A 15,680-nucleotide genomic window follows, 5' to 3' on the forward strand; every position below is an offset into this window, starting at 1 on the left:
ATCAGCACTGCGTTAACATTAACACCATCGAATGTTTAAATAATGGATATAGCTACCGTGACTGCCATTTCGAAGCTTTGTGTTCAGCATTTGGGCCATTAACATATTGTTCTTTTGGGGCCAGAAGTGACCTTAGATGAGAGGCTGGAGCTGTAGAGGAGCAATGGGGGGATCTGACTAATTGCAATGACCGGTAGGGACGACTTGCAGACAGCCTGTCGATCAAGCAGCCCCGCCCTTAAATATGCATAACTTTGGGCTGTAATAAAATCGGATTAACTGTATAAAAATTCATCCCCCGTACAGTTGTCATGAAGGTTAAATGTAGCTATAGAGACGGAAACTGTTTTTTTTGTACCAGGCTGTAAACATGTTTATTTCTGCTAAAGTTGAGCATTTTAAGACTGGGATCTATGGGGGTCTACTCTGTTTGAGCCAGCCTCACATGGCTTTTCGATGAATTGCAGTTTTGGAACTTCCGCATTCAGCGACTTCATTTTTCAGTGTTGGAGGTTGGTGCTTAGTTTCAACTTCAAAAGATATGTGACGAAATATGTCCCACGCCACCTTGGCATGTGGTTTAAGTGATCAAATCACAGTGCGTCTTGGTGGTCATTTCCACTTGTGATCACATCACCTGAGACACATCTTAATACCAGGTTTGAATAGGGTATTTTTTTAATTTGTGTACAGACCTTGTGCAATGTCTCTTGTGTTCCCCAGGACCCCTCAGGTGCACCTCGCTCATTATCCAGAACTGAATTCATCAGTCTGGCTTGGTCATCAGTTGGTCATGGCTCCAAGGAGGAATATGGCCTCCTGTTTGACAGCGTGGTTGTCACTCAGGAGCATCGCGGCCTCCTCTTGGACATCGACGACGTGAAAGAAGAGGGACGTGTCGACTGGGGAGGCCTGTGCTCTTTTCTGCTAATGGAGCTTTCAGATAAAGCGAAGAACACCAGAAGCAGTAGCGTGCCTTGCTGGAAGCCACCACGCACTTTGACCTGTCCACACCGAGACCCGGTTCAAAAGGTAAAAGGTTGCTGACGTCTTGGAGGCTTTTTAAGAGAGGAAGAGTTTGTTTTGAGAGTTAGAGCATGTTGCGCATTTTAAACAAATGATATATTGCAGCATATTATCTGAAAAACATTTTGACATTGACTGACTGGAGAATCCAAAACTCTGCTGACTGGGTGGAATTCCACATTATTAAACATTGTGCAAGGAAATGTGCGAAAGTATTAGGGTCTTGCTCATCAAAAAGGCACACCTCTTTTGAGATAAATGGCTCTGGACTCCTTTAAGTTTAACATCTATCAATTAATATGTAAATGAAGGGGCTGGTATAAAGTGCCTACTGCTGTGGATAAAGTGATGGCTCACCACTTTAATCTATCAATCCTGAGAATGTCAAAATGTCAGAATGTTGTGTAAGTTGTTTTCTAAATGGCTGGAAGGTTTTGACCCCTTTAACTTAGATCTGTCTTAAAGAGGCAGACAGACCAATGGGACTTAGAAGAGTCTAATTTCTGTTTGAAACAGCAGCATGACATATGCAGAGTAGTGAAAAATGTACTTAAAGCTGAATTCACCCATATTTTATTTAACAACAGATAAAATGACTGTGTAATGTCAAAATGGTCGTGACAAACTTGTTGTGACAAACTCAGAGAAAACTCTCACACAGTGCAGTTTCCTATGGCTCTACATAAACCCCCTGCACACTACCTTTTCATTACCAAAGACAAAGTTAACGAGCAGCTTGTAAGTATAGCCAGGTGTTAAGCAGCAAAATAGCTAGCTAATCGCCATGTTTTAATCATGAGATTCTATCTGTATTCTGAAAGGTTTTGAGTTATTGAGCATCAAAGTTTTTGCATTCAAAACAGCAAAACTGATTTGCACAGTATTATTTTCTAAATAAAAAGTCCAAAAAGGTATAGAACTCATAGAACGAAAAAAAAAAACGTTACGTAATGTCAATAGATTGTCATAGAATAAGAATATAAAAAATACCTCAATTTTGACAAAAATTACAGATAGAACCTTAAGGTGACATAATCCCTCAAAGAGTTGGTTGAGAGTAAACAGAATTAACAGGAAATGAAATATTGCACTTACACTCGTTAGTTGGCCAGAAACACTAAAACAACGATAATGTTTCTCGGGACTGTCCATTGTTACAGTGGCCCAGTTTCCAAAGCCCCCTTAGTCCGAAAAAAATTTCCATTGGATGAATAGCCCATTTCTCTGACACCACTTCACACCAAAAACAAACAGAAGTCCCATTTCTCAGAAAATACACACTTCCTGAAGTTTAACAGCCCAGTTGCAGACAAAATTGGATTGTACATTCATGTAAACCACGGATATCTTACATTTTGACATTATTGAAATTCTATGATTGTTAGCAGCGCAGGAGTGAATGTTAGGCTTACCATTCAACAATTATGGCTTCAGTGAGACTAAAATCATTAAAATGTACAGGCTGTCTTAAAAAATGGGAAGGACTTTGGCTTATTATCACAAAGGCAGCCAGACAGACAAACTGAGCAGTGACGTGCAGTATGTTTCATTTTTCAAGAAGAGTCTAATGTTTTTTAAGCACTTTACAGAAGGTTAATTGTCAGCACTCCACTGGATACAGTTGAGAAAAAAATGTCACTAGAAGACCATTGTACCAGTGACTTGAGTGTAACAGTGTACATGTACCCTTGATAAATAGGTAATTGGAATAATTAGCAATAAATATATGACATGCCAATCTGAGAGATCCTTCAAAGGCTTCAGTTAGCTGTGGGAAAGTGACCCAGTCTGCAGTAATTACATTGGTAGTACATCTAAGCACTGACCTCTATTCTGTACATATTAATAAACCTTTTCTTTCATTAACGATATTCAGTGTCTCTTTCTCATCAGACAAAGTCAGCCTAAGCATTTTTCCTGCTGCTCTGTTTTTTTTCTTGAAGCTTAGCCAATAAAATGACATCATTCATTAATCCTTTTTTTAAAATTGGTTTTGGCATAGAATAACACGTCCTACTCTCTTCAACTCACAATAAGATCGAGGGTGGAGCTCATGTTTTATGGAGTTTTTCAAGTGCAGTTTTATGGCAAAATAAAAGCACGAAAGAAAAGAAAATATCTTAAACTGAGATACTTAAATCTTCAAGACCCCTATTTTACTAATTAATGTAACATCAAAATGTTACCAGCTGATTCACAAAGAGCCTTTAAGCTGAAGGTCAGTTTTACAAAGAGTGAAGTAAGCTTTGTTGCTTTGCCCAACCTGTATATTTGTCCCGGTTAAATGTTTTTTTGTGATGTCCTCCGGTCTTCCCAGGTGTTGAACCTGCAGGGTTCAGGTCAGTATCTCACTGTGAGTAAAGGAGGAACTGTAGGACTGCGGAGCAGAGAAGACATGTCCCTCCTGCACACATATCGACTGCAAAACAGCACGGTCACACCCAAAGACCTCTGGGTCACAGACATGGTGCTGCTGCACAATGTAAACAAGGTGACTTTCACTTTTAAAAAGTCAGTCAGTCAGATTATTGATTGGTGTCCTGGTTATGATAACACATTCTGGGTCTTTTAGCAGAGTTTACAGAACTGTTATCATAGGAATCATTTTATTTTTCATTTTTTTCTAAAAATATTTTTTTGGACGTTGATGCCTTCAATTGATAGGACAGCACAAGTGTGAAAGGGGGAGAGAGAGGGGATGACATGCAGCAAAGGGCCAAAGATGGAACTGAACCTGCTGCCACTGCAGCGAGGACACAGCCTCTATACATGGGGCGCCCGCTCTATCCACTGAGCCACCAGGTGTCCCCATAGAAATTCATGTATGAGTGAATTATTGATAAGTGGTCTGACTTATTTGGCTGGATATTGTACTGCACAGTGGTGAACACGCATTTCACTCAATCAGTTAACAATTGATCAGTGGTACTGGTTAATGGCATTGCAGACATGAAGTTGTTGCATAATGTTTAGAAAATAAACATTTATAAACACATATTTGTGTGTAATGGTTAGAATTTTGTTACACAATACACATGAAGATTTTCCAGCTACTGTATGCATCTATTATCAGTCTGGGTAATTCTTAAATCATAATTGGATTAGTCTGTTTCTAATAAACTTTTCAACTCTTTTTTTCCCTTTATTCTCAGATAGCGGTGTCTTTAACAAGTAAGGAGGTGTGTTTTTATGACATTCTATCAAAACAGGACTTCAGCTGCAAGTATAAAATTCAGGTAAGAGCTGCATTTATTTATATTCTAATGTTTTGGTTCTCTCGGTTTTAGACATTTCTGTCATTACAGAATCAGAATCAGAATCAGATTACATCACACTATGTATAAAATATCCTGAGAAAAGTGTAAATGGACATGACACACAACATTGTACCAGGGCCGTCAACAATTCTGACTTTTTTATGATATTTATATAATGTATCACACTTTTTTATAATATTTATAATAATTTTTATAAAACACTATACAGTCCCTTTTCTAATATGTATATATATATATATATATATATATATATATATTATGACATATGACATTTTTTAGCCACAGCCTAGCATTGTACATATCACTTCTTTTCTTCTATAGGGTTTGAAGTTTACTCCCTGGTGTCTGGACTACTGGGTGGATCCCTCTCAGCCAGACCAGGCCGTCCTCACACTAGGAGACATTGGAGGACAGGTAATGCACAGAATAATAGAAAGAAGGGAAGAGAAAGAGAAGGAGGGAGACAGAACATTGACATGAATCTCCATTTTTCTGCATTATTTGTATGTGTTCAGTGGTCCATTGCTCCATAACTGTGTGTCCATGTATGTTTGCTATTGCAGGTCAGCGCTTTATATTTCACCTCAGCTCAGATATCTCTGTTTGAGAGACTCAGTCTGAAGACAGACTCAGATTCAGCAGCCATCATCACGTGGGACGAGCTGGTCAAAGGAAAGCATCACTCTTGTTACACTGTGACACACCAAGCACACACGCATGCCTGGGTTAGGAAAGGCAGGTAAAACACACACACACACACACACACACACACACACACACACACACACACATATAAAAAGTTGTACTTTTTTGTGCCGACATGAGATAAAAACATGCCTTATGGTTGTATGCCTCTGCGAATGAGTCAAGTTTTACTCAAATTTACATCCATGTCTGTGAAAACAATGATGCTTCACACATATTATCCCCCCAACAGCACAGAAGATCAATAGAATCAGCACAGTTTCAAGGTGGACACCAAAGATTAGTGTCACCAATTCAATATCTGACCAAATGTCTCTCCTTCTGTTCCTGATATATGTTGTTGAATAATGGCCAGAAAAGTGTTTTTTGCAAAACATTATGAACTCACAGTGAAGTTGACCTTTGACATTTTGACATCACTTCACTTTGTCCCATGAGACATTTGTGTGAAAGTCCTCTGTTTGCACTACTGTTCATATTCCATGTAAATGAAGCAGAAATAGAAGTTGTGTTCCAACATGCCAAAGTATCAAAGAGTTGTTATTTCCAAATTAGTTTGCTGTTCGCTAATTGGAACCCAATTCGTGCAGTTTTTCATTCCTTTAGTTAACTGCATTCACCCGGGGCCTTTGGTCCAAAATCAGTGGCTCAGATTACAGAGGCACTTGCAAACACACTCTTTCACCTTGACACCTGAGATGAGAGCCACTGTCTGTGCTCGCTTGCTCACATTTTCAGTATCGCTACAATAACGGCTTATGCAACACCGTGGAAACGCTTGGGTGTGTCGGTGTCGCTGATGCGCACACACCGACACACATGCAGCGAGTCCTGAGTCATCCACTTTATAGTCTTGCATAGCCAGACTTTTGACTATTGGCATAAAGTCACGGGCTTGAGGTCTGGCCTCCTGAGACACCCCCACTTGAGCTCAGCCTGGGTAACAAAGAGGTCGCTTAGTTGTATCTCAATTGCATCATTCGCGTAGAGCCCCTCTGAAGAGTCATTGGGCTGTTTGATAATGATTCAGCCGAGGCAGCGCTCTGAGACTAGCTTGGCTGAGAGGGGAGATCCTGATAAAGGGGGAAAACAAGAATAAAGTACATATAAATAACCACAACAAATGGGAAAACAAAGGGGAAACAAAAAAGGGGGAAACAGAGGAGACAGTGCCAAAACATTAAAAGCACTGCTTAATTGAAATTTTGTAGGCTGTGTGTGCGCATGCATGCAAAACAACAAGTGTAGTACTAAGGCTTTCTCTGTGTGTGTGTGTGTGTGTGTGTGTGTGTGTGTGTGTGTGTGTGTGTGTGTGTGTGTGTGCGCGTGCGTGCGTGCGTGCGTGCGTGCGTGCGTGCGTGCGTGTGCGTGCGTATGTGTGGTGTTTTGAGAGTGTGAGAAAGGAAAGGAGCTTGTGCAACTGTATATGTGTGTTTGCATACCTCTGGGGTGCTGGTGCTGTTTCTTTTGAAGTTGCCCACCCTGCAGTATGAGTGGGCTGTGTACCATTAGACATGGCTGGTTATCCAGACCTCCAAACCTTAGGGCTCATGGGCCACCAGAGAGAGGAGGGAGGAAGGGGGAGGAGAGTAAAAGGAGGTTGGTGGAACTGAGAGGAAAAGTGAGAGGAAATTAGAAGGAAATTGGGATGGACACAGAATCGAAAGGACAAGGAAGGAGAGCTGTGGGAAGCGTGTGAGAGAGCAAAGCATTAACATATCCACATAATGTTGTGATCAAAGAAATGAAAAAGGATCAACATCAGCGTGTAGGTAAAGTCTCCGAAAATGTGCAGTGATTTGTCGCCGTACAAAAGAGGTTTGCTTTGATCTAAATGACTCCCGCTGCTTAAATTCTCAACTCACAGCAATAAAAGTATGATATTATTTACAATACTGGTGAAAGCAGGCTAAAGCTGATGCTACGTATGTGTGTCTGCATCATAAATAGCTTGACTTATGATTTGTGTGTGTCAGTGAAAGAGAGAAGGCCTCATTAATCAATGATGAGTCATGCGACGCCGTCTAAAAATCCTCTGATCTTTTCATTCACAGGCGGCAGAAAAGACGTGGTGTATGAAATGCAATCAGACGTAATTATTTGCCCTAGCAATGCGGCCGATCTTTGACCTGCGACTGTCATATGCCATCTCGCAAGCTCACACTTATTTGTGCAGTATTTGAAAGCTAGGCAGCCTCTAATGGAGACGTGTGGCATCCAATTTAGCTGTTTTCAATCAAAGTGTTAATTGAGATGGATGGTGATGCAAGATCCATTACATTTTCTGTAATACCAGTGAGCAAATCAAACTGGCCTAATTCTATGCTGCGCTGAGTGCCTGCGGATTGGTTGGTTTACTATACAGCAGGGTTGCGGTCATTGCACATTTAGCACAGCCATTTCAGAGAGTGGATGTCCTTCAGAGTTCTGGTGGTGAAAGCATCTTGGCATCAGTGGGATGAAGTAACTAATGAACAGTGTGTCATCATCAAAATGTGCCGCAATGTTGTTTTACATTGAATTTGTCGGAGTTTACACTAATTTATTCCCTCTGCTGGTAACTTCTGCTGCATTATTGCTCCACGCAGAGGGGCTGCTTGGAAGCCAGTGGCCTTCATTTAATGATTGTTTCCTTATTTCTTCTCTGAAGCTCAGTTTCGATGGAAAAAGTTATGATCAGATCTGTGCTGTTAAACATTTTAATGAATTAGCCCTTTTCTTCTCAGTCATACGGAGACTGTTCCTCTGCTCAGTCACACATTCCCCCATAGTCAGTCGATTTCTCTCTAAAGGCCCAGACACACTAAACCTACACCAAAGAGCTAGTGGGGTCGAAGTCTGACTCTTAAGTCACCTCAGGTCACCTGTTGCACCTGAACACATCGCAAAGACCACAGCAAATGGCCAACAAGCACATGCGTTCTGCACCTATATGAGAGGAAATAACTCTCCACACCAACAGGCAGCAAGTTGCACGGATTCAAGATGCTAGTTAGCCTATTGGCAGCACAACCTGATACTGAAAGAACAAAGATTATTTACTGTGGATTAGTGGAAAAAAGCAAAAACAGCTAAAAACTGTTCCTGTTAATGAGCTTAATTGCTAGAAAAAAAATCTTTCCATATATAACAAGTTTGTTTTGATCTCACGACCTCTTGGCTTTAGCTGTTTGTTTGCTTTCCTCACTTTCATTTCTCTTCTCTTTCTTCTGTGATTTCATTTACTGACAGGGTCCACCAGCTCCACTTTAACATGCTTAAACGGTGACAGATGCCCACAGACAGCTCAACACTGACCTATGGCCAACTGTTATCTTGGTGTGTCAGGGCCCAAAGACTAACACTGTCTCCTAGAAATTACATTTTTATATTACTTAATTGTTGTTATGATATGTGGACACAATCACAATTGCTTCCTGTATTTTGCTCAGCGACAATTTAAAAAAAAAAAAATTTATGTGGATAGAGGCAAAAAACAGAAATGTGACAAGAGAATCTCTGGTTGCCTTCCCGACTCTTTTCAGTGGTTAGGTTTATGTAATAAAAGCACATGGTTAAGGTAAGGGAAAGATTGTGAATTTGGTTAAATTCTAATAAAAAGGTAATAATGAAAAAAATTATGCTGAAGTCACGATGAGTGGATAATATATAAAGATAGTCCATTGTGGCAGAAAACAACTGAAATTCATAGTCAGTGAACATTTTGCTTACACGTTCAGCGTCAACATTTTTGTGACTTGCCAGGTATGTTAATTGGCAACATTTTTATAATTATGTTAATGCAAAACATAACTTTTCTGGCATTGCATTGCACTCAAAAGAGCGTTTGTGATTTCAAATTAGTTCTATGTAAACCAAGTAGCAACCTCTGGGACTGAAAAATTATGCCAGTGCAGAAGTGCCAGAAACTACCGTTACTCAAATTGCCACTTGAGAAGAAGTCAAAAACAAGTCAATCCTCATATACACCCATGTTAAAAACTGGTGTCCTAACAACTGTATGGGGGTGAATTTTTATATAAGTCATCTGTTTACAGCTCCACAACTCCACAACTCCAACCACTTGTCCAAATATGGTCACTTCTTGCTCCAAAAAAACAACATGGTGATAGCCAAAATGCCAAACTCCAGGCTTCAAAACAGCAGTCCACAAACCAATGACTTACGTCACAGTAGTTGTGTCCATTAGTTATACCGTCTATGATATAAATTTAATTTCTAGGAAACAGGGCTGCTATGACACATCTCAACACAAATAAAACAGGTGGTCTGTACTTCAGTGCAGTATTTGAAACCAGCTGTCTCACCAGTGCTTGTGCATTGCTGATGCATTATAAACAACAGATTTCCAATTATAATTACTACCAGAGTAAACAGCAACCATAAAAACAACAACAATAAAACAAAGGGAAAAAGAGACAAAAATGATTTAACAGCCTGTCTGTCCGAAAATTTGCAAGCAGTTTCTGACTCTTTTCTGCTTCCTGCAGTACGTTACCTGGGCTCTCTGGAAGCCTTTGTGTCCTGCAGCACCAGACCGCAGAGCAGCATGGTGATCGGCTGGCGGGAAAAGGAAAGCAGGAGTCTACGAGTCACGACTTTCTTTACAAAGAGGGGTGTTTGGGACATGGACCACCACCGTGAACTCAATCTGATAGGTGGGGACCAGTGTGTACTCAGACTTGAGATGTCAAAGTAAATTGTTCATCCTCAAGATAGTTTCAGTTGTATAGCCTGAAATCACAAATTTGTCTCTGTGAAGAAACAGCACAAACACTTTCATCACAAAACTGTATGTGTGTTTCATGTGCCTTGATTGGTTGCCATAGTTGAAAAGAATATTTTCTAGGCTTACAAAAGGCATTAAGATGCATTAAAACTATCAAATGCCGCTTTTTTTGTAGTGGACTTAAAACAGTATGGTTTCCTGTAATTAAGTGCAGTTGGCGCCTCCGCTAATTTGAGACTCTCTGATTGGTTGTAGCCACAGCAGGTGTGGATCATCAGGTCTTGCTGTGGAACCCGTTTGTGACCTCGGAGCCAGTTTGCACGCTCGGCGGGCACACAAGTCCCGTCACGGCAGTTCGCTTCTTGCAGACCAAGCAACAACTGCTGAGCTACTCCAAAGATAAGGTAGGAGTGTGTGTCTGTGTGTACAGCAGTGCTCTGCGAGAGGAGATAATGTAATGATAAAGAGCCCTATCATTGCAATATTAATTGTGATACCTTGCTGTAATTACTGCAGAGGAAGGAGGATGTGGTTCAGATGATTGTTAGCCTGTTTCGGACTGTTGCCATTATAAGAGCTCTCTCAAAATGAAGACCACATCTTCTTTTCCTTCTTTCTGATGCAAAGAGGATGTTGGTGCTTGTGCTGCTTTTCCTTTCCCCCCCTTGTAGCGCTGTGCATGTTTGCCTTCTCTTTGGCTTTTCTGAAGATAATGAATATTTTAGAAGTGATTTATGTTCCATCTGCCTTCTGCTCAAACACCATCTGCCATTGCAACAAACTCTGAAAGCTTTACCTTGGATTCCTCTGGAAGAATTCCTGAAACAGCGACAGTCTTCTTGTTGTATGCTGTAAAGCAATATGGCAGAGTCCTTGTGAATTCTGACTAAGTGGCAGATTTTGCGCAGACTTCTAGAGTAACCATTCTTCTTGGCAATTATTGTATTTGTTTTGTAATTATGACAACATTTTGTGATAATAAGTGGCTTTCAGAGTTCAGAAGTTGTGGTACAATCCATCTACTCATACACTTTCCAGGTCCTGTGTCTGTGGGACGTACCTCTTCAGCTGTGCGTTCACCGTCTTGCCGGTGTCTTCCCAAAGACGCAGGAGGACACACACACCCTCCTGTTTCTCCATGAAGAGCGTCAACTCCTCTTGCTGTCCTTCAACAGCCTGCTTCTCCTGCTGGAGACCACGAAGGAGGAGAAGAGGACCAGCAGCCATGAGCACCCTGTTACGTGTGTGCTGTATAATAGTCTGTTCAGACAGGTATGCAGGTCAGATGGCTCCCTGATACTTTATTTCTTCGATATTAATCTCTTTACTGATTCTATTGAGCTTTATCCAGAAACAAGCAGTAGGCAGGCAGTGTAAGTCTTGTCAGCTGTATGTTTGAAAATTTGATCTTGACCTTGGAAACAGTAGTTGACGATAAAATCTCAACTTAAAGTCCATTTGGTAGCTGTTCTGGAGGTATTGACCATATCACATGCTCCTCATCAGAGAATGAGGTTTGCCTGGTTGTCATGAATATGTTAAATGTTCAAATTTGTATTTTCTTTGAGCACATTGAAGGCTTCTTGTCTGTTCTTCTCATCCATTTGTTTATGAAGATCATATAATGAGATCAAAAGCTACTGAACAGCTACTAAATGGACCCTAAAAGGATTGCTTTTCCAATTCTACAATTATTGCTTATATTATTATCAATGATTAAGCATTAATTCAATTGCTGGCTGTGTTTGTATATCACAAATATACTGACTCCATTTAAGTACCCATGAAATTTTAGTAAGAGCCTTCGGTTTCTATACTGTGACATAATTCCATGTGAAACTGAATATTTAAGCAGCGTACAGTCACAAGAGTGATTTTTTCAATTTTTTTATTAAGATTATTTTTGTGGGCTTTTATTGCCTTTAATGGACAGGGCAGTTCAAGTGTGAAAGGGGGAGATATAAGGATGGGTGAGGTTAGATTAGGAGGAGGAAGAGAGAGAGATAAATGAATTAGACCTCAGCCATATTATTCTGGAAATTAAAACAAAGGTTTTGCCCACTGATATCCAAACACGTCTTGTCATACCTGTCCCCACATTGCCCTGTTACCTACTAAAACCCACAAGCACTAAAGTGCAGTTTTATATGACTGTCATGGCTAGCTTGTCAGTCAAAGACTCACTTGATTGGATGACCTTTTTGAAACGCCCCTGAGCACTGGATCATGCACAAAACAGTATTTTAAGTGACAACAGTTGTAACTGTTACGAAAATAGTAAAGACAGGGATTTTAATTAAATAAAATATCCAGAAACTCAATTTTTTTTTTTTTTAACATATTTTGGCATATAGAAATAAATAAATGACCATTTAACACAGGGACACAGGATTAAAAATGGGAAAGTGAATTTTTAATTTCATAGTGTTTGGGTATGCTGCTTTGATACTGATGTACTGAAAGTTAACACGCTTCATAACACTTTGGTTAGAGGAGAACAGATGTTTAACAGAGGAACAATGCTCCATACCTTTTTATTAAACTTATGTGTCATATGATTATTTATTCCATGTTTTGTTGCCTTTACGCTACTCCATGGCAGACTTACACAGCTGATGTTAGTTTCCCATGCAGTGTAGGGAATAAGAAATAGCTAATAAATTCAAATGAAGCATTTCAGTGCATTCACTCTTGATTTTTTACCCCCCTGCTTTTATTCCCACTTGACAGCAGCATTAGTCGCATATTTTCTTCAGCCGTGACTTAGCGCTAAAATAAAGTGTAACGAAGTGTGAAGAATTGTTTGGCTTTGCGAGCGTCATTAAAGAATACATCAGTGGAGCCTGCCTTTCGTCGCTGCATAGAAAGGATCAAACTCCTTTTGATGATTGATATCCTGTCTCTCTATGTCTGCAGGTAGTCAGCAGTGACTCTGCCTCCTCTGTGATCTGCTGGCTTGCTGACACAGGCCAAAAGGTCAAGCAGTTTCACCGTTGTCATGGCAACGCAGAGATCTCTGCCATGGCCCTGGATGGTACGCAGACCCGGCTGTTTACTGCAGGCGCTGATGGAGAGGTCAAAGTAGGTTAACACACACACACTTACATACACACACTTGCCCAGCTGTGAACCATATAGCTGTAGGTCAGTCTTCATAGAAATGCAAACTCTGAAATAAGTTTCATGACAAGATGTGAAGAGGTGACAGAGTAGTAACTTCTCCTGAAAAATGAACACTTAATTCCCTTGCTGCAATTTGTCCCTGTATGGCTGCTAACAAGGGCACCAGCATGTGGTAGGGGCACACTAGGGTGCAGAAGATTTCTAGCATGTAGGGCAGCCTATATAGCACTGCACTGTATTTTATCCACTGGAAAGGCACCCTAGAGAGCACTTTTTCACATTTTATCTACCATAGTGGCAAGAGGGAACTTCTGTGGTGATCGTTAGCAATGTCACTGCAGTGATTTGTTTTACAAATGCCCCTGATGTACACTGAATTAATCTTGTCTGTTCTTTTATTAGATTATGTGCAATTACTTTCTACCACTGGTTGTAAAATAACTTATTATAGTATATAGCCTTAGCTGAAATGGCTGTAGCTAGCCAATAACAAAGATACAGTGCCATCTAATCGCACTATTTTTGGCAATTTACTTGTGGAATGTGATCATATATTGGATCACATGTAAATAGTCTGCCAGGTCAAGGGAACCTTAAAAGTTCTGTAAATGACATTCAGAGCATCAACATGGCGGTTATAGGCGGTAACTGCTGATAACATCAACTCCCTTGTTGCAAAAGTGTAATTCCCATCCTCTGACTCCCCCCAGTCGAACAATATTAGCTCTGTCAACACTGTTGTCATTGTTAGCACTGTTAGCTCTGCTAGCTGTCAGCTCAGCCACCTCCATGTTGAGAGCTCAGACTCATCAATCATCATCATCATCATCATCATCATCATCATTAATCAATCATAGACATGCTCTGAGTGTCGTATACAGCTCTTTTATCAACATACCGTCCTGACATATTGCTCTGATCCAGCGGTGTTTGCCTTGTTTCTGTTATTCCACTGCTCTTATCATTGCCATATTGTCATATGACTTAGAGGGCTTTTTTCACTGTTGAGTACCTTCCTGTCATCTTTAATGACAATACATGCTTCAATTGATTATGCCAGGTATAGTTTAATTTGGCATGACTCTGCAAAAAGAGGCAAGCACTGGCATCTGCCAGGAGGAGGCACTGTAGACCTTTGGTAACTAATAGCCATCAACAGCATTTACCAGCCACTAATCTTAAAAAAAAATCTTTAAAAGATAAGAAAACAAAACATTTATGTATATGTATGTTTGTATTGTTTAGTCAGAGTATATCCACCACATTTGCATATCAGAAGGCTGCACTGATGTGACAGTCTTATGTCAATAACTGTAAAACCACAGCCATACCAGTTTCAAGCACACAACTGGGACATAGTATGCGTCAGTGAAAAATGATCGACACACTGTTTGTCAAGGCCTGCATGTGTTTAGTCAACACTGGCATACTGCAAAGATATTGGCATATGCCTCTCAAACAGAAGTGGCATACCATCAGCCTCTCTTTTATCTCAGTGCTGCTGTGTGCTTTTGAATCAGTGAGATAGGGTATCTTTGGTTATGCATGTTGACGCCACACATAATGAGTGTTTTTTCCACATTTTTCCATTTTAGAGAGAAGTTATAGCTTTCTCTGTCTGCATTCTCTCTAATTATGTGACTGCACATGCATGTGTGTCTTCTGTGGGAAAAATCGTGTCGAGCACAGAATTTTTTATTTTTCTTTTAGTTTCAAATTTGGTTGGTATTCCAAACAAGTGGTGCACTGTGACTGTTTTTGCACTCCACATTCAAGCACTGCATAATGAATCCATGTGCAGTGCAATTTTTCTCAACAGATGAGTAAAATAATTACGCATATTATTATCAATATAATCAACCACATCAGCTCTCTTACCCCATGAGCCTTTGTGAGGATGCAGCCATATGCATCCTGTGCATGTGCAAGCAGTGTCAGGTATATACTCACAGAGCCATTTGAAGCAACTACGCAAATCATCCTCAGCAGAGGAAACAGGCACCCCTCGGGACAAAATGGAACAAGATGCATCATCTCTCTAATTTTCATCAACACTGAACCCGTGGTGTAGCAGTTAGGGACATTCAGAATTTGAAATTTTGACCTTTTAATTACAGCCTTCCCATTGGGCCAATCAGTGTTTCTTTGTTAAATGCTACAACAGACACAGATCCAAACTGTGTCATCATCCAAAATTGGACAGACTGTGTGAAATATTACCTGAGCTGTCATGTTTGATTGGTGTATGGTAGGACCAAGGCTTGTTTGTATCCTCATGTGGGTGGCCAAAAAATATTCTAATTTCAAGTCATCCTGACTTCAGTTCTAGAAAATAATGTGTTTAGCTTCTTTGAATAGACCGGCTTTTATTATGCCTCTGTGATGGCAAAAGCCATGGCTAGAAGCATAATGTTTTTGAGTTAATTTATTCATCTCTCAACATTTTGGTGAATGTAACATCAAGGATGCCTTGGAGGAAATTCTTCAAATTTTGCACAAACATTCACTTGGACTCAAAAATGAACTGATCAGACTTTGGTGGTCAAAGTTCAAGGTCACTGCAACTTTGACTCCTATACTTTAAGTAATTTCTCAGAATCACCTGGGTGGAAATGGCTTGAAATTTTGCACAAACATTCACTTGCACTCAAGGTTGAACTAATCAGAATTGCTAATCAAAGTCAAGGTAACGTTAATTTTGTGTTCATGTGTGCTGGCTGGACCACAACAAACAACAGAGAAGCTCTGATTACAACACACACAGAGGGAGTGTGACTTCATGCTCTCCTCAGGATGCCATACCTCAGCCTTAACCTCAC

The 15,680-nt window shown here is 40.3% G+C and overlaps 1 protein-coding gene across 1 annotated transcript in view; it reads left to right on the plus strand.

The window, feature by feature from the left end:
- The window catches only part of LOC121943412 (cilia- and flagella-associated protein 337-like), a 38,198-nt gene that overhangs the window by 5,235 nt on the left and 17,283 nt on the right, over positions 1–15,680 (plus strand). The window contains 9 exon segments of the mRNA XM_088078785.1: positions 724–1,032; positions 3,344–3,517; positions 4,179–4,262; positions 4,626–4,718; positions 4,868–5,039; positions 9,500–9,667; positions 9,994–10,142; positions 10,777–11,010; positions 12,655–12,819. Of these exon segments, the coding sequence (XP_087934911.1) occupies positions 724–1,032; positions 3,344–3,517; positions 4,179–4,262; positions 4,626–4,718; positions 4,868–5,039; positions 9,500–9,667; positions 9,994–10,142; positions 10,777–11,010; positions 12,655–12,819 (1,548 nt within the window).

Source organism: Plectropomus leopardus, chromosome 6 (genome assembly GCF_026936395.1).
Source record: "Plectropomus leopardus strain MGB_pleo_1.0 chromosome 6, ASM2693639v1, whole genome shotgun sequence".
Lineage (NCBI taxonomy): Eukaryota > Metazoa > Chordata > Actinopteri > Perciformes > Serranidae > Plectropomus > Plectropomus leopardus.